Below are 18,266 nucleotides of genomic sequence, written 5' to 3' on the forward strand. Positions count from 1 at the left end.
TAGGTATGGAGACTGAGAACTTCATGTAACTACCTCAAAGGGAAGATGAAAACACACAACGCTGCTCACCTCTCGTACCCACCCTCCTGCTTCCATAGCTCCATAAAGTTTTTACTGATAAATATTGTGGGTCAGTAGTTATAATTATTAAGGCTCTCCAAAATAGGATATGACCTTAAATTTTTTTTTTTTCATTTCCACATGAGCCTGTTCACTGACTTGCTGGTCAAAAAAACAGGAACATGCCTTTTATATATGCTTGCCTTCTGTCAAAAGGAAAAACGGTGGAGTTTTTTTTTTAATCAGAGCAGAACACTCCTAGTGGGAATTCTAATTTCAGTAGAATGGGAGGGAAAGGGGATAAGGGTGGATATGGCAAGATGAGCAGAGAGAGATTACCTGTGAGAATCAACTTGTCTGGAACCGAAAAGATCTGAAATAATTATTGAGATGATTTGAACCAAAGGAAAACCACTTTAGAGAGTTGAGCCCAAAATACCCAAAAATCTTCTGAACAGTTTTTTGGTTTTGACAATGGAGACCTGTCCTGAAGGGATCTTGTTATTTCTTTGGAATGATTTACAAAGGGGGTAATGGCTGTGGATCTTCTATTAGCGTCATCCTACATTGAGACAGTTCCAGAAATGAAAAGAACAAGTCTTCGTCTTTCTTAATCCTTTAAAATAAAAAGCGAGGGATTGGCTAAGAAAGAAACATTCCCTCTCATTGTCTCCCTCTGCCCTTTTTTAATCTTTCAGGTAGATAAACACAAGGAGAACCTGGCAGCAATCATGATTACGTACCCATCCACCAATGGAGTGTTTGAAGAGAACATCGGAGATGTGTGTGACCTGATCCATCAACACGGAGGACAGGTCTACCTGGACGGAGCAAATATGAATGCTCAGGTGGGCAGTGTGAGAGGGCTCCCTGAGAAAATGGTTAAGTACAAAAAAAAAAAAAATTCATTTTCTTTGATTTCTTGCCAGTTGTCTTAAAACATGACACTGAATTCAGAACAGAGACTGACTTTTTCTATATTGCCAAATCAAACAAAGTATGTACCACAATTTCACTGAGATTACAGACCCTAAGGAGGTCACGGGCGATGCTGAGGAGGAGGTAAAAAGGTTGAAGGGAAGCAGGGAGTGAGCTGAATGTCCTTAGCTTGTCACAGGGTGTTATCCCTCTGGGGGTACTAAAGGCAATGAGGTCACCTGACTCCCTTCCTGAGGGAATTTAGACCCAAGTTTTGGCCACTGGTGGCTGTTGGTCTCCCATGGCCTTGGACTAGCTTCAGCTTCATCAGTGTGAAACAGCTGAATAGCTCTGTCCCCGAAGGGCTGATCCTGACTTCTTGGCAGGGCTGCGGGGGTGTGGTGGTGGTCTGTGTGATGCGTACCTTTGAGGAAATGCGTTAGGGAGACTGGAGGACAGGGACTTGTCATCTTTTTAAGAGTCTTCTCAGCTTCCTCCTCTCCTTTCTTTTAAAAAATAAATTTATTTATTTATTTTGGGCTGCATTGGGTCTTCGTTGCTGCGCACTGGCTTTCTCTAGTTGCGGCGAGCGGGGGCTACTCTTTGTTGCTGTGCATGGGCGTCTCATTGCAGTGGCTTCTCTTTGTTGCGGAGTACGGGCTCTAGGCGCACGGGCTTCAGTAGTTGTGGCTTGCGGGCTCTAGAGCGCAGGCTTAGTAGTTGTAGTGCACAGGCTTAGTTGCTCTGTGGCATGTGGAATCTTCCCAGACAAGGGCTGGCACCCGTATCCCCTGCATTGGCAGGTGGATTCTTAACCACTGCGCCACCAGGGAAGTCCCTTTCTTTAAAAAAAAAAGTTTTTTTTAACCATTTCAGACTCTCTGCTTTTCTTTGCTCCTGTCTGATTTCTTTTGAGTAGTCCAGGGATTCTATTGCTTCAATAGCATAAATGGATTCTTTATCTTTGACCACATTCACAATTAGTCCAAATGCCAAAGTGGCAGGAACACCCATTGAATGTTGTGGCCGGTACCAGGATGGTCCAGGAAAGCTGTCAGCCTCCCTTTCTCTCCCTCGGCTCAGTATTCTCTCCAACAGCCTTCCAGCCCTTTATAGCCACGTGCCCTAAGGGGCCCTTTGGTAAAGTGCATGATACCCAAAGCAGGGGTGCTAGAAATTGCCTGTTTCAATAGCAGGGAGGTACTATCCTTTCTTGCGCTAGGGGTACTTCCTCTTCTCCCTCTTGGGGTGAATACTTAGGAATTGACTGTATATTCAAATCTGTATTTTAAAATCTAAATTAGGCTAAAAAGTCAGTTGCTGTTTCCATAGAAACCACAAGCCACGCCGCCTGTGGGATGCCAGGTTTTGGTTGCAGTATTTTTTTTTTTTAACATCTTTATTGGAGTATAATTGCTTTACAATGTTGTGTTAGTTTCTGCTGTATAACAAAGTGAATCAGCTATATATATACATCTATCCCCATATCCCCCCCCACCTCTAGTGTCTCCCTCCCCCCTCCCTATACCACCCGTCTAGGTGGTCACAGAGCACAGAGCTGACCTCCCTGTGCTATGCAGCTGCTTCCCACTAGCTATCTGTTTTACATGTGGAAGTGTATATATGTCAATACTACTCTCTCACTTTGTCCCAGCTTACCCTTCCCCTTCCCCGTGTCCTCAAGTTCATTCTCTACGTCTGCGTCTTTATTCCTGTCCTGCCCCTAGGTTCATCAGAACCATGTTTTTGTTTGTTTTTTTTTTAAGATTCCATATAAATGTGTTAGCACACGGTATTTGTTTTTCTCTTTCTGACTTTCTTCACACTGTATGACAGACTCTAGGTCCATGCACCTCACTACCAATAGTTGAATTTCGTTTCTTTTTATGGCTGAGTAATATTCCGTTGTATATATGTGCCACATCTTCTTTATTCATTCATCTGTTGACGGACACTTAGGTTGTTTCCATGTCCTGGCTATTGTAAATAGTGCTGCAATGAACGTTGTGGTACATGTCTCTTTTTTTTTTTTTTTTTTTGTGGTACGCGGGCCTCTTACTGCTATGGCCTCTCCCGTTGCGGAGCACAGGCTCCAGACGCGCAGGCCCAGTGGCCATGGCTCACGGGCCCAGCCGCTCCACGGCATGTGGGATCCTCCTGGACCGGGGCACGAACCCGTGTCCCCTGCATCGGCAGGCGGACTCTCAACCACTGCGCCACCAGGGAAGCCCCATGCCTCTTTTTGAATTATGGTTTTCTCAGGGTATATGCCCAGTAGTGGGATTGCTGGGTCATATGGTGGTTCTATTTGTAGTTTTTTAAGGAACCTCCATACTGTTCTCCATAGTGGCTGTATCAATTTACATTCCCACCAACAGTGCAAGAGGGTTCCCTTTTCTCTACACCCTCTCCAGCATTTATTGTTTGTAGATTTTTTGATGATGGCCATTCTGACTGGTGTGAGGTGATACCTCATTGTAGTTTTGATTTGCATTTCTCTAATAGTTAGTGATGTTGAGCATCCTTTCATGTGTTTGTTGGCAATCTGTATATCTTCTTTGGAGAAATGTCTGTTTAGGTCTTCTGCCCATTTTTGGAATGGATTGTTTGTTTTTTTTGACATTGAGCTGCATGAGCTGCTTGTATACTTTGGAGATTAATCCTTTGTCCGTTGCTTTGTTTACAAATATTTTCTCCCATTCTGAGGGCTGTCTTTTTGTCTTGTTTATGATTTCCTTTGCTGTGCAAAAGCTTTTAAGTTTTATTGGGTCCCATTTGTTTATTTTTGTGTTTATTTCCATTTCACTAGGAGGTGGGTCAAAAAGGATGTTGCTGTGATTGATGTCATAGAGTGTTCTGCCTATGTTTTCCCCTAAGAGTTTTATAGTGTCTGGCCTTAAATTTAGGTCTTTAATCCATTTTGAGTTTATTTTTGTATACAGTGTTAGGGAGTGTTCTAATATCATTCTTTTACATGTAGCTATCCAGTTTTCCCAGCACCACTTATTGAAGAGACTGTCTTTCCTCCATTGTATATTCTTGCCTCCTTTATCAAAGATAAGGTGATCATATGTGTGTGGGTTTATCTCTGGGCTTTCTATCCTGTTCCATTGATCTATATTTCTGGTTTTGTGCCAGTACTATACTGTCTTGATGACTGTAGCTTTATAATATAGTCTGAAGTCAGGGAGCCTGATTCCTCCAGCCCCGTTTTTCCTTCTCAAGATTGCTTTGGCTCTTCGGGGTCTTTTGTGTTTCCATACAAATTGTGAAATTTTTTGTTCTAGTTCTGTGGAAAATGCCAGTGGTAGTTTGATAGGGATTACATTGAATCTGTAGATTGCTTTGGGTAGTATAGTCATTTTCACAATGTTGATTCTTCCAATCAAGAACATGGTATATCTCTCCATCTCTTTCTATGTCTTTAATTTTTTTCATCAGTGTCTTATAATTTTCTGCATACAGGTCTTTTGTCTCCTTAGGTAGGTTTATTCCTAGGCATTTTATTGTTTTCGTTGCAATGGTAAATGGGAGTGTTTCCTTAATTTCTCTTTCAGAATTTTCATCATTAGTGTATAGGAATGCAAGAGATTTCTCTGCATTAATTTTGTATCCTGCTACTTTACCAAATTCATTGATTAGCTCTAGTAGTTTTCTGATAGCATCTTTAGGATTCTCTATGTATAGTGTCATGTCATCTGCAAAGAGTGACAGTTTTTCTTTTCCGATTTGGATTCCTTTTATTTCTTTTTTTTGTTTTCATTGTAACAAATTCAATAAATTTTTTTTTTTTAACATATGTTCCCATATCTCTTCCCTCTTGAGTCTCCCTCCCTCCCACCCTCCCTATCCCACCCCTCCAGGCGGTCACAAAGCACCGAGCTAATCTCCCTGTGCTATGCGGTTGCTTCCCACTAGCTATCTACCTTACATTTGGTAGTGTATATATGTCCATGCCTCTCTCTCGCTTTGTCCCAGCTTACCTTTCCCCCTCCCCATATCCTCAAGTCCATTCTCTAGTAAGTCTGTGTCTTTATTCCTGTCTTACCCCTAGGTTCTTATGACATTTTTTTTTCTTAAATTCCATATATATGTGTTAGCATACACTATCTATCTTTCTCTTTCTGACTTACTTCACTCTGTATGACAGACTCTAGGTCCATCCACCTCATTACAAATAGCTCAATTTCGTTTCTTTTTATGGCTTAGTAATATTCCATTGTATATATGTGCCACATCTTCTTTATCCATTCATCCAATGATGGACACTTAGGTTATTTCCATCTCCGGGCTATTGTACATAGAGCTGCAATGAACATTTTGGTACGTGACTCTTTTTGAATTATGGTTTTCTCAGGGTATATGCCCAGTAGTGGGATTGCTGGGTTATATGGGAGTTCTACTTGTAGTTTTTTAAGGAAACTCCATACTGTTCTCCATAGTGGCTGTACTAATTCACATTCCCACCAGCAGTGCAAGAGTGTTCCCTTTTCTCCACACCCTCTCCAGCATTTATTGTTTCTAGATTTTTTGATGATGGCCATTCTGACTGGTGTGAAATGATATTTCATCGCAGTTTTGATTTGCATTTCTCTAATGATTAATGATGTTGGGCATTCTTTCATGTGTTTGTTGGCAGTCTGTATATCTTCTTTGGAGAAATGTCTATTTAGGTCTTCTGCCCATTTTTGGATTGGGTTGTTTGTTTTTTTGTTATTGAGCTGCATGAGCTGCTTATAAATTTTGGAAATTAATCCTTTGTCAGTTGCTTCATTTGCAAATATTTTCTCCCGTTCTGAGGGTTGTCTTTTGGTCTTGTTTATGGTTTCCTTTGCTGTGCAAAAGCTTTGAAGTTTCATTAGGTCCCATTTGTTTATTTTTGTTTTTATTTCCATTTCTGTAGGAGGTGGGTCGAAAAGGATCTTGCTGTGATTTATATCATAGAGTGTTCTGCCTATGTTTTCCTCTAAGAGTTTGATAGTTTCTGGCCTTACATTTAGGTCTTTAATCCATTTTGAGCTTATTTTTGTGTATGGTGTTAGGGAGTGATCTAATCTCATACTTTTACATGTACCTGTCCAGTTTTCTGAGCACCACTTATTGAAGAGGCTGTCCTTTCTCCACTGTACATTCCTGCCTCCTTTATCAAAGATAAGGTGACCTTATGTGCGTGGGTGTATCTCTGGGCTTTCTATCCTGTTCCATTGATCTATCTTTCTGTTTTTGTGCCAGTACCATACTGTCTTGATTACTGTAGCTTTGTCATATAGTCTGAAGTCAGGAAGCCTGATTCCTCCAGCTCCGTTTTTCATTCTCAAGATTGCTTTGGCTCTTCGGGGTCTTTTGTGTTTCCATACAAATTGTGAAATTTTTGTTCTAGTTCTGTGAAAAATGCCAGTGGTAGTTTGATAGCGATTGCATTGAATCTAGATTGCTTTGGGTAGTATAGTCATTTTCAGAGTGTTGATTATTCCAACCCAAGAACATGGTATATCTCTCCATCTATTTGTATCATCTTTAATTTTTTTCATCAGTGTCTTATAATTTTCTGCATACAGGTCTTTTGTTTCCTTAGGTAGGTTTATTCCTAGATATTTTATTCTTTTTGTTGCAATGGTAAATGGGAGTGTTTTCTTGATTTCACTTTCAGATTTTTCATCATTAGTGTATAGGAATGCCATAGATTTCTGTGCATTAATTTTGTATCCTGCTACTTTACCAAATTCATTGATTAGCTCTAGTAGTTTTCTGGTAGCATCTTTAGGATTCTCTATGCATAGTATCATGTCATCTGTAAACAGTGACAGCTTTACTTCTTCTTTTCCAATTTGGATTCCTTTTATTTCCTTTTCTTCTCTGATTGCTGTGGCTAAAACTTCCAAAACTATGTTGAATAAGAGTGGTGAGAGTGGGCAACCTTGTCTTGTTCCTGATCTTAGTGGAAATGCGTTCAATTTTTCACCATTGAGGACGATGTTGGCTGTGGGTTTGTCATATATGGCCTTTATTATGTTGAGGATAGTTCCCTCTATGCGTACTTTCTGCAGGGTTTTTATCATAAATGGGTGTTGAATTTTGTCGAAAGCTTTCTCTGCATTTACTGAGATAATCATATGGTTTTTCTCCTTCAATTTGTTAATATGGTTTATCATATTGATTGATTTGTGTATATTGAAGAATCCTTGCATTCCTGGAATAAACCCCACTTGATCATGGTGTATGATCCTTTTCATGTGCTGTTGGATTCTGTTTGCTAGTATTTTGTTGAGGATGTTTGCATCTATGTTCATCAGTGATATTGGCCTGTAGTTTTCTTTTTTTGTGACATCCTTGTCTGGTTTTGGTATCAAGGTGATGGTGGCCTTGTAGAATGAGTTTGGGAGTGTTTTCCGTCTGCTGTATTTTGGAAGAGTTTGAGAAGGATAGGTGTTAGCTCTTCTCTAAATGTTTGATAGAATTCGCCTGTGAAGCCATCTGTTCCTGGGCTCTTGTTTGTTGCAAGATTTTTAATCACAGTTTCAGTTTCAGTGCTTGTGATTGGTCTGTTCATAATTTCTATTTCTTCCTGATTCAGTCTTGGCAGTTGTGCATTTCTAAGAATTTGTCCATTGCTTCCAGGTTGTCCATTTTATTGGCATAGAGTTGCTTGTAGTAATCTCTCATGATCTTTTGTATTTCTGCAGTGTCAGTAGTTACTTCTCCTTTTTCATTTCTAATTCTATTGATTTGAGTCTTCTCCTTTTTTTTCTTGATGAGACTGGCTAATGGTTTATCAATTTTGTTTATCTTCTCAAAGAATCAGCTTTTAGTTTTATTGATCTTTGCTATCATTTCCTTCATTTCTTTTTCATTAATTTCTTATCTGATTTTTATGATTTCTTTCCTTCTGCTAACTTTGGGGTTTTCTTGTTCTTCTTTATCTAATTGCTTTAGGTGCAAGTTTAGGTTGTTTATTTGAGATGTTTTCTGTTTCTTAAGGTAGGATTGTATTGCTATAAACTTCCCTCTTAGAACTGCTTTTGCTGCATCCCATAGGTTTTGGGGCATCATGTCTCCATTGTCATTTGTTTCTAGGTATGTTTTTATTTCCTGTTTGATTTCTTCAGTGATCACTTCGTTATTAAGTAGTGTATTGTTTAGCCTCCATGTGTTTGTATTTTTTACAGATCTTTTCCTGTAATTGATATCTAGTCTCATAGCGTTGTGGTCAGAGAAGATACTTGATACAGTTTCAGTTTTCTTAAATTTACTATGGCTTGATTTGTGACTGAAGATATGATCTATCCTGGAGAATGTTCCATGAGCACTTGAGAAAAATGTGTATTCTGTTGTTTTTGGATGGAATGTCCTATAAATATCAATTAAGTCCATCTTGTTTAACGTAACATTTAAAGCTTGTGTTTCCTTATTTATTTTCATTTTGGATTATCTGTCCATTGGTGAAAGTGGGGTGTTAAAGTCCCCTACTGTGAGCGTGTTACTGTCAATTTCCCCTTTTATGGCTGTTAGTATTTGCCTTATGTATTGAGGTGCTCCTATGTTGGGTCCATAAATATTTACAATTGTTTTATCTTCTTCTTGGATCAATCCCTTGATCAGTATGTAGTGTCCTTCTATGTCTCTTCTAATAGTTTTTATTTTCAAGTCTATTTTGTCTGATATGAGAATTGCTACTCTAGCTTTGTTTTGATTTCCATTTGCATGAAATATCTTTTTCCATCCCCTCACTTTCAGTCTGTATGTGTCCCTAGGTCTGAAGTGGGTCTCTTGTAGACAGCATATATACAGGTCGTGTTTTTGTATCCATTCAGCCAGTCTATGTCTTTTGGTTGGAGCATTAAACCATTTATATTTAAGGTAATTATCGATATGTATGTTCCTATTACCATTTTCTTAATTGTGTTGGGTTTGTTATTGTAGGTATTTTTCTTCTCCTGTGTTTCCTGCCTAGAGAAGTTCCTTTAGCATTTGTTGTAAAGCTGGTTTGGTGGTGCTGAATTCTCTTAGCTTTTGCTTGTCTGTAAAAGTTTTAATTTCTCCGTCGAATCTGAATGAGATCCTTGCTAGGTAGAGTAATGTTGGTTTTAGGTTTTTCCCTTTCATCAGTTTAAATATGTCCTGCCACTCCCTTCTGGCTTGCAGATTTCTGCTGAAAGATCAGCTGTTAACCTTATGGGGATTCCCTTGTATGTTTTTTTTTTTATTTTCCCTTGCTGCTTGTAATGTTTTTTCTTTGTATTTAATTTTTGACAGTTTGATTAATATGTGTCTTGGTGTGTTTCTCCTTGTATTTTTCCTGTATGGGACTCTGTGCTTCCTGGCCTTGATTGACTATTTCCTTTCCCATGTTAGGGAAGTTTTCAACTATAATCTCTTCAGTTATTTTCTCAGTCCCTTTCTTTTTCTCTTTTTCTGGGACCCCTATAATTCGAATGTTGGTGTGTTTAATGTTGTCCCAGAGGTCTCTGAGACTGTCCTGAATTCTTTTCATTCTTTTTCTTTATTCTGCTCTGCAGTAGTTATTTCCACTATTTTATCTTCCAGGTCATTCCTCCGTTCTTCTGCCTCAGTTATTCTGCTATTGATGCCTTCTAGAGAATTTTTAATTTCATTTAGTGTGTTGTTCATCATTGTTTGTTTGCTCTTTAGTTCTTCTGGGTCCTTGTTAAACGGTTCTTGTATTTTCTCCATTCTGTTTCCAAGATTTTGAATCCCCTTTACTATCATTCCTCTGAATTCTTTTTCAGGTAGACTGCCTATTTCCTCTTCATTTGTTTGTTCTGGTGGGTTTTTACCTTGCTCCTTCATCTGCATATTTCTCTGTTTTCTCATTTTGCTTAACTTACTGTGTTTGGGGTCTCCTTTTCACAGGCTGCAGGTTCATATTTCCCATTGTTTTTGGTGTCTGCCCCCAGTGGGTGAGGTTGGTTCAGTGGCTGGTGTAGGCTTCCTGGTGGAGGGGACTTGTGCCTGTGTTCTGGTGGGTGGGGCTGGATCTTTTCTTTCTGGTGGGCAGGGCCACGTCCGGTAATGTGTCTTGGGGTGTCTGTGAACTTAGTATGATTTTAGGCAGCCTCTTTGCTAATGGGTGGCTTGTGTTCCTGTCTTGCTAGTTCATTGGTATGGGGCATCCAGCACTGGAGCTTGCTGGCTGTTGGGTGGAGCTGGGTCTTAGCACTGAGATGGAGATCTCTGGGAGAGCTGTCGCTGATTGATATTACGTGGGACTGGGAGGTCTCTGGTGTACCAATGTCCTGAGCTCAGCTTTCCCACCTCAGAGGCTCAGGCCTGACACCAGGCCGGAGCACCAAGACCTTGTCAGCCACACCGCAGGTAGGAGACAGCTAAATATGCAAGTATCTCAGTGGCTTCTTAAATGATGGGAAGATGTGATGCATGAAGGACACCAGCTCAAGTCTCACAGCTTAGTTCTGTGATCTTGGACCAGGCAGTTAACTTGTCTGTGCCTCAGACTTCCTTTTGTGCAGCACCTCCTCGCCCCAGAGGCCCAGTCAGGTGCGAGGGAAGGGCTGTCGCTCACAGGCTGTGCTGGGAGGAAGCCCGGGAGGCTGGTGCAGGACTGTCAGAGCAATCATATGCCTGTCACGGTATTAGATGCTCAAGATACGGGAGTGAACGAGAGAGATGATATACTTTGGCCTCCTGAAGTTTATATCCAGTTGTATTTATATCGAGCAGGGCATATAATTTCCTTGTCTCAATTCTCTCGTCTGTGGAGGGAGAAGAGACAGGCACTGCATCCCACTCACTGTGTTCTTGGGGAAAGCGCTCCGCCTCCTTGGCCTTGGGAGGGCCTCGCACCAGCATGTGTAGGGCGAGGGTGGGGTACCTAGTGCCCAGAGGCCTGCCTCCTTGCGGCATTTGGGAGGTAAAGGGGGGCCACTTTACCTCCCAACGGGAAACTCAGCGCCCCTGTCCGCAGCCGAAGGACCGGCAGTTTAAAGGCCACGGGCACACGGAAGGCGAAGGATGCTGGCAGGGGCGGCCTGATTGCGGTATTAAGTATGTTTCTGTGAACAGCTCCATCTGCCTTTCCTCTCAGGGGGAGCAGCATGGCCGCCTCTCTGGAACACCCCTTCGAGCTGTTGACTTTTGCTTTTGGTTCTTTCCCTTTGTGGTAGGTGGGAATCTGTCGTCCTGGAGACGTTGGGTCTGATGTCTCACACCTAAATCTTCACAAGACCTTCTGCATTCCCCATGGTGGAGGTGGCCCTGGCATGGGGCCCATCGGAGTGTGAGTTCTGGGCCCTGGTTGCAGGATGGCTTTGGAGACTGAGAATCAAAGATGGGTCTCAAACTCTCTGTTCTTCTCATCGAGGTCTTCAAGTGTCAGGATACCTTCACATGTGGCGTGCCTATAAGGGCTGGGTGAGGAGCAGTGAAAGGGGTGCTTTTAGGGTTTGTCTAAGGAGAAACAGACTTAGATTTTGTTAACCACAGTGTGTGACCACACTCAGCTCCCAGTCACGCATAGACAGAGCAGGATTATTAACAGAGTGATGACTAGGGAGCTTTACGGAGCATTATGGCTGAGAACCGGCATATGAGCACCTAGAAGTGCCTCTCAGACTTTAATTTAGACTTCTAAGCAGCTTTTCTTTGTTTCTTCTTAAAATCAGCTGATGGTTACACCTGAGGATCTAACACATAACATGGTGACTATAGTTGAGAACACTATTGTATAATTGAAATTTGCTAAGAGAGTAGAACTTAAACGCCCCTCCCCCCCAAAAAAGGGAATTGGGTGTAAGATGTTGAACACTTTGCAGCCTGAATTCTTATTACATCTGAGATAAGTAAGAAGGAAACAGACCTTATTACTTGAAATAATTGGATGCAGTCAGAACAAGACTAAAGCAGTATCTCGAAGCAGTTGATAACTTTACACCGTGAAGCCAAATCATCTCATGAAAATGGTGCTGAGCCGCCATTTCCTGAGCATCTTCATTTTTCCAGAACTGTGCCAAAGGGGGTCAGTCTTCAGGAATGCTGCGAGCCTGGCCCCCTGCTTTCTTCTTCTTTCCTTTTTGATTACTATTATTTATAGTAAGTGAAGGAGGCCCAGTGCCTCAGCTGTGGGGGAGGCAGGGTGGCTGACGTTCACATGCTGGCCTCTGATGTGTTACCCCATGGGGCTTCTTCTCAGCAGCATCCTTCTATATCCCTTAGATGCCTTGGGAAAGAGTGTGGGAGCCGGGGCTGGGAGGGAGAGGGTGTGTAGGGCTGGGATGTCGCCACATTCTTGTGAGCCCATGGCCCTGCATACTATTCCAGGCTGCTTGTCTCTGCCAGATTCGCTGCCACGGTTCTTGGGTGAGCTGCTGGGATGCTGATGGCTGCTGAGCCATGCCTCCAGCAGAGGAGGAAGGAAGGAACACTTCCTGAACATCTGCCCCTTAGCAGGTGCCGGGTCCCTCCCATGTCAGAGTTCCTCTGCTAGGAACAGAGCTTCCTGAGAGGGCCCAGCACCTGCCTGTTTGGTTAGACTGGATCTTTTTACAGCTTCTAAATTTGTATTAAAAAAAAACAATACAGGAAGAAGCATCTTGTCCCTTTTCTGCCTAATCATCCCATCATTTCGGTAAAGCCAAGCGAAGATGCCCGGCCTTTGGGTACCGTCAGCGCGGCCCCATGGGGCTCCAGTTCCATCTTGCCCATTTCGTGGGCTTATATTAAGGTGAGGCCTATGGATGTGTGTTAGAGGGGTGGGGGTGTGTGATGTGTGGGTGGGGAACTGAGACTGCAGACTTGAAAATTGCTGACTTGAGTGGAGAAACCTTCCTAAAGAGATCAGCTAAAACTCATTTTGTCTCTTCTTCATCAGGCTGTTTTCCTTTGGGTTCTCATAGTGGGTTTAACACCAGAGGAACTGACACGCCAGATATATTTTTCCAGACGGAGTTAAGTACCATGAGTCATATGGATGTTCTGGCCACGTCATTTGGTTTCCTGTAGGATTTGTATGGCCCCTCGCAAGTGAAAAACAGTGCACATACTAATTATTACACTTGGTTGAGATCCTGGGATAAATTTTAGGAATACATCTCATTTCGCTTTATATTTCTTGGGAGCCTGGAGGATAAGATGAAAATAGCAGAAATTTGCTTATGTGGTGGTTTCCCAAAGCTCTTTGCCCTTTAGGGCCTGTGGAACTATACTCTCGGGGGTAATTAGACTTTGTCGGAGAACAGGCTTCCTTCCTTTGTGTTTTTCCAAGAAACACTATGGCCGGAGTTTATTTTATACAGCTCTTGTTCAAACTGTCCTGCCTACCTCCTGGGCTGAGAAGACCGTGCATTGGATAGGAGCACTTCTTCAGCCGCTAATTAGAGCAGCCTTCCCCAACTGGCTCCCCTCCTTAGAGGAAGGGAGGCTTCTGGTGAAATAAACCCCTAACTCAGCTATGCAAATAACACCAGATGACTCTTTGGGCTGGTTGTTATTCTTGAACAGTGTCGCATTTATGATTCTTAATGAAAACTTTCTGGGAAGCTGGAACAACAATTCTGTACCCCAGAGACTAAAACCTGCTTTTTGAAATGATACTCGAGTTAGTTTGCAAGTAGTAAAAACAAAAACAATCATCATAAAGGTCTGCTTCTTTGCAAACAGAATCTAATTTACAGCCTCCTTTTGGTCTCTACAAACCTGAGTTATTTGTTATGGAATGTTATTTGGGCTGGAGATGAATCACGTATAGAAAATAAATGCCCCAAGGCTGGTTTGGCCATATGCCAGGAACACCAGAGAGAGCCTCAGTTTAAAAATGAAATAAATAAAGTAGGGTTTAAGCCACCCCTCTGACCTTGGGCCCTTTCTTTATTTCAGGCTGTTGTTACTTATCACCTGGACTCTAGAATTATCTTCTCTCCCTGCTGCAGTCCCTCTTGGAGCCTCCCTACAGGACTGCTAGATTCCCGCCAGGGCTCTCCATCCTCTCCTCGCTTCCCTTTGCCTCTGCTGCTGGATCTCCCTAGCCTAGCCTGCACAAAATCCTTAGGGGATTCTTCCAAAATGCACTTGCCTAGGGCCCATCCCAGAGAGAATCAAATTCAGCATATGCAGCTTAGGGCTTGGGCCGTCAAGCTGCTCAGAGACTCTGATGCCCAGGCCGAGAGGCAGTGGCTGGCTGAACCAAGTCCAGGTCCTTCCCAGCAAGGGTTTGAGGCTTGTGAGAGGTAGTCACAGCCTACCCGGCTCTACAGCACCTCCCAAGCTGCAGCCATGTGCCTTCCATTCCCTACCTTTGTTTCTGCCATTCTTCTCACTTGGAGTGTCGTCCCCTTTCTCTTTGTCTATCCAAATTCTACCCATTTTCAAGTTTCCACTCAAGTTCTAACTCTTACCCTAGGAACCCTTCTTTGACCAAAATGTGTCCTCTCCTTACTTTGGACTTCGGCGTCCCTGCCCTTTTACTTGGTGCTTTCTCATTTGCTTTACATTAGTTATGTATTAATATACATCAAGCCTCCATCATATGAGGTGTTCTGGGAAGAAAGTAGTGAGTAAAAATTGGTGCAGTCCTGGTTTTAAGCTCTTTGCTGCTAATGGCATTCACCCCATATAATCACAGGGACTTATGAACCACCAGAAAAGAATAAGATTGAACCTGGCAGTTGTTAAACATAAAGCCCTCAAATATGGACAATTGGCAGACAAACCATACAAAATGGATTCAGTGGGGATTTTGGCCAAGATCCCATGAGATTCCTGGCAATTATCAAGGCATCTCAAATTCACAATGAACGACCAAACAAAACCTCCCCCAAATGCATGTAACCTAAAAACAATTCTTTTTCTTCGGTAGATAACACAATAGTCAGCAGTTAGTTTTGCCCTGTTCTAAGCTTTGTAACTACAATAAGAAGCATAAAATTACTGTTCAAAGGAGAAAACCAAAAATTATTTCAGGCTTAGAGAGGATTGACAGATATCCTTGTTAGGTATTTCACTCATCTGCAATCCAGAGAGCGGTGGTAGGCTGATTTCCTTTGTGAGTGGGATTTATCTGGGGATACCTTTGGTTAGTGTCCATTGGGTTTCCCTGTTCTGTGGTTGATGGCTCTTTTTCCCTCTGTTGCAGATGATGGGAGGCAAGGGCCTTAAACAGGCCACAGAAATTGCTATATTAAATGCCAACTACATGGCCAAGAGATTAGAAAAACACTACAGAGTTCTTTTCCGGGGTGCAAGAGGCAAGTATGAACTTTAGTCTGTATTCACCTTGGTTTTCTTCCTTGGCCAAACGAAGTTTGACCTAGTGGATGAGGCTTTCAGAAGAGGGTGGGGAACTTCTGTTTCTTAGCACAGACCAGAGAAAAGCCTAGAGTTATTGGAAAGCTCTTCAGTTTAGTAAACAGGATATCACTATTTGCGAGGCTCTGCCATGCACTTAGTCTCTGAAGCGCAGGCCAACACGGAGCCCACACCACTGAGAGACGTATACATAAATACCACGCACTCATTACCTCCTCCAGTTCCATGGGAATGAGTGGAGTAATTCAGACTGGGCAGAGGCAGGGCAGAACAGTTGGGAGAGCCTTCTGGGAGGAGCCATTTGAGATAAGCCTGAAAGGAAGAGTAGCAGAACCCCAGTAAACAGAGATATAGGAGCAAGCCGGAGAGAAAGGAGTTGTCTGGGTGGCGGGAGTGTTGGGTGGGTTGAAGGATGGGATAGCAGGAAAGGGAGCAGATGAAGATGAGGCTGGAGAGGTAGCATGGGGCTTTGAAGGCCTTGGAAGGCTCTGGACTCTACAGTTGGGCCAGAAGGGTTTTTGAGCAGGGTAATGACAGGATTAAGAGGATGTTAATATCATTAAGACAGTAGGAGGAGATGAACATGCTGTTAGAAGTAGAATCAGGGGAGTTAGTTACTAATTAGTTGAGAGTGAAGAAATGTTAGGTAAGCCTCCCTCTTAGAGGGAGTAAGAGATGGAGGAACAAGCTCTCCCTGGAAGTGATGGGAGAGGCTGGAGCAGGTAGACTTGCAGAGATGTGGCTCTGGGCACAGGATCTGAGAGCAGGCTCTTGGAATTGGTGGGACCCAAGGAAACAGTGTTGAGAAGCCAGAGCAAAACCCCTGAAGCAGATGGCTACATGGAGTGGGTGCGGAAAAGTGGCATCTGGTGAGGGGGGCTCTGTGCCGAGGCAGCTTTAGATGCCCCCCTTCCCAACCCCCAGCATTTGTCATGGCGCCTGTCCTTCCTGCCTCTGCGCTGGCCCCACCTCCTCCCTGAGGCTGCCCTTTCCTTTCCCGGTGGCGAGAACTGCTCCTCTTGGCTCCCTCCTCCGCGGAGGATTCTCCCACTCCGTTTATCATCTGGCTGTCTCCTGCAGACCTTGAGCTCCTGCCCGGCGGAGGCTGTGGCTGCCTCGGTCCCTGGCATCGTGTCAGCACAACATGCACAGTCAGCACATGTGGGTGGTCTTACGTGACATGGAGGGACAGGCTGAAGAGCAGGTGGCTTAAAAAGACTCAGGTCTCATGAGTCTTAAAAAGCACCATTACCTTTCACAATTAGGAAGCCTTTGGTCACCTTCGAAAGCAGTTAGGGCCCAACAGTGCGGTAGATGCTAGATGGAAATGGGCTGAGAAGTAGGCTGAGGTTGGGAGAAGGGAGAAGCGTTCATGGTTTGGGGGGTTTGGTGGTGAAGGGGGACAGGAGCTGCTTCAATAGGATGCAGCTTTTTTTTTTTTTTTTTTTTGGCGGTACGTGGGCCTCTTACTGTTGTGGCCTCTCCCGTTGCGGAGCACAGGCTCCGGACGCAGGCTCAGCGGCCATGGCTCACGGGCCCAGCTGCTCCGCGGCATGTGGGATCTTCCCAGACCGGGGCACAAACCTGCGTCCCCTGCATTGGCAGGCGGACTCTCAACCACTGCACCACCAGGGAAGCCCAGCTTTGTTTTTAAATAAGAGAACAAGATGATTTTAAGCTGCCAGGGAAAAGGCTGTGAAGAGGGGAGAGTGAAGCTACAACAGAGGGAATAATAGGAGGGGGAGTCAAGTCACCCTGGAGGTGATGGGAGGGTGGCACTAAGAGTCAGGTGGACAGGCGGCGCATGGGCTGTGGGCACAGAATCTGAGACCAGGGAGCCACGGGTCTTGAGCTTGGGGCAGAGAGAGCAGAGAGCCGTCAGTAACCAGTGCCCAGACCCAGGGCCACGGGTACGAGGCCCCTCTTTGGCTCTTAGTGTCTCCAGCCCAGGGAAGTGTGCATCTCCACCTGTGATCTTTAATTTAAAGGCTCATCTTGCTTTGTAAATATGTATCCAAAAGGGTGGTTCTGGAGTTTGAAAATAGAAAAGAACTAAATAATCGGGAGCTCTGGTTAACAATGCTCCCCAGAGAGTAGGAAAGAAAGTTGTGGGCAATATGTCTCTAAGCAACACAATGAAATGCTTTTGTTGGGTATGAAAGAAGCTACAAGAGCTACTAATTAATTCAAATATAGCTCCTGTGCTGTGAGATGCATCCTGCTTATGTATTGGCCTTCAGGATTAGCATCAGTATTGGTTTTGTCTGATTATATAAGTCATGTACATATGCTCAACATAGAACATTTGGACAATAAAAAATTTGAGGAGGAAAATGTAAGTGATCCATGGTTCCATCAAGCAGACATAACCACTGAATATTTTGCTGTATTCCTTCCCACCTTACTTTTAGACAACTGAGATCATATTATAAACACAGTGTGTATCCTGTTTTTTAACTTTATTTAATATTGCGATTATTTCCCTCGTCATTAAAGGGGCTTTGAAAGTTGCTACATCGATTCTATCATATATACCATGATTTAAGTAATTGTAGGGGTCTCCCTCGCCGCCCGCCTCCTGCCCACCATGTTATTTGCTTTTGTAACAATGCTGCAATGAACATCTTTTACCTAGAGTTTTTTTTTAAACGTCCTTGACTATTTCCGCAGGTTAGAGTTGTAGAAGAGAAGTTATCTCAGAGGATCTGAATGCATTTAAGCTCTTGAAATGTATGGCCTTGTTTCCCCTCAGAGACAATAGCAATTGATTTCATTCTAAGAGCATACGAGTGACCATCGCACTAGAGCCCAGTGAGCACCAAGTGCCAGGCTGGGAAAGCAACACAAACCAAACCCCAAATGTCTTTGCCAATTTGATGGGTGAAAATCATCTTTTTGCTTTAATTTACAAGGTTTAGGGTTTTTTTCTTCTAATTGTTATTTTTTATTTAATACTTCCTTAGGATTAAGTTTATTTAACAACTTCATTGAGATAGGATTCACATACCATA

The 18,266-nt window shown here is 43.2% G+C and overlaps 1 protein-coding gene across 2 annotated transcripts in view; it reads left to right on the forward strand.

Moving 5' to 3' along the window:
- GLDC (glycine decarboxylase) overlaps window positions 1-18,266 on the forward strand; it is a 99,185-nt gene that overhangs the window by 69,303 nt on the left and 11,616 nt on the right. For both annotated transcript variants that reach the window (XM_004279121.3, XM_033404417.2), the window contains exons 18-21: window positions 759-908; window positions 11,121-11,233; window positions 12,535-12,676; window positions 15,083-15,194. In XM_004279121.3, the coding sequence (XP_004279169.1) occupies window positions 759-908; window positions 11,121-11,233; window positions 12,535-12,676; window positions 15,083-15,194 (517 nt within the window). The remainder of the gene's footprint in view (window positions 1-758; window positions 909-11,120; window positions 11,234-12,534; window positions 12,677-15,082; window positions 15,195-18,266) is intronic.

Source organism: Orcinus orca, chromosome 6 (assembly GCF_937001465.1).
Source record: "Orcinus orca chromosome 6, mOrcOrc1.1, whole genome shotgun sequence".
Lineage (NCBI taxonomy): Eukaryota > Metazoa > Chordata > Mammalia > Artiodactyla > Delphinidae > Orcinus > Orcinus orca.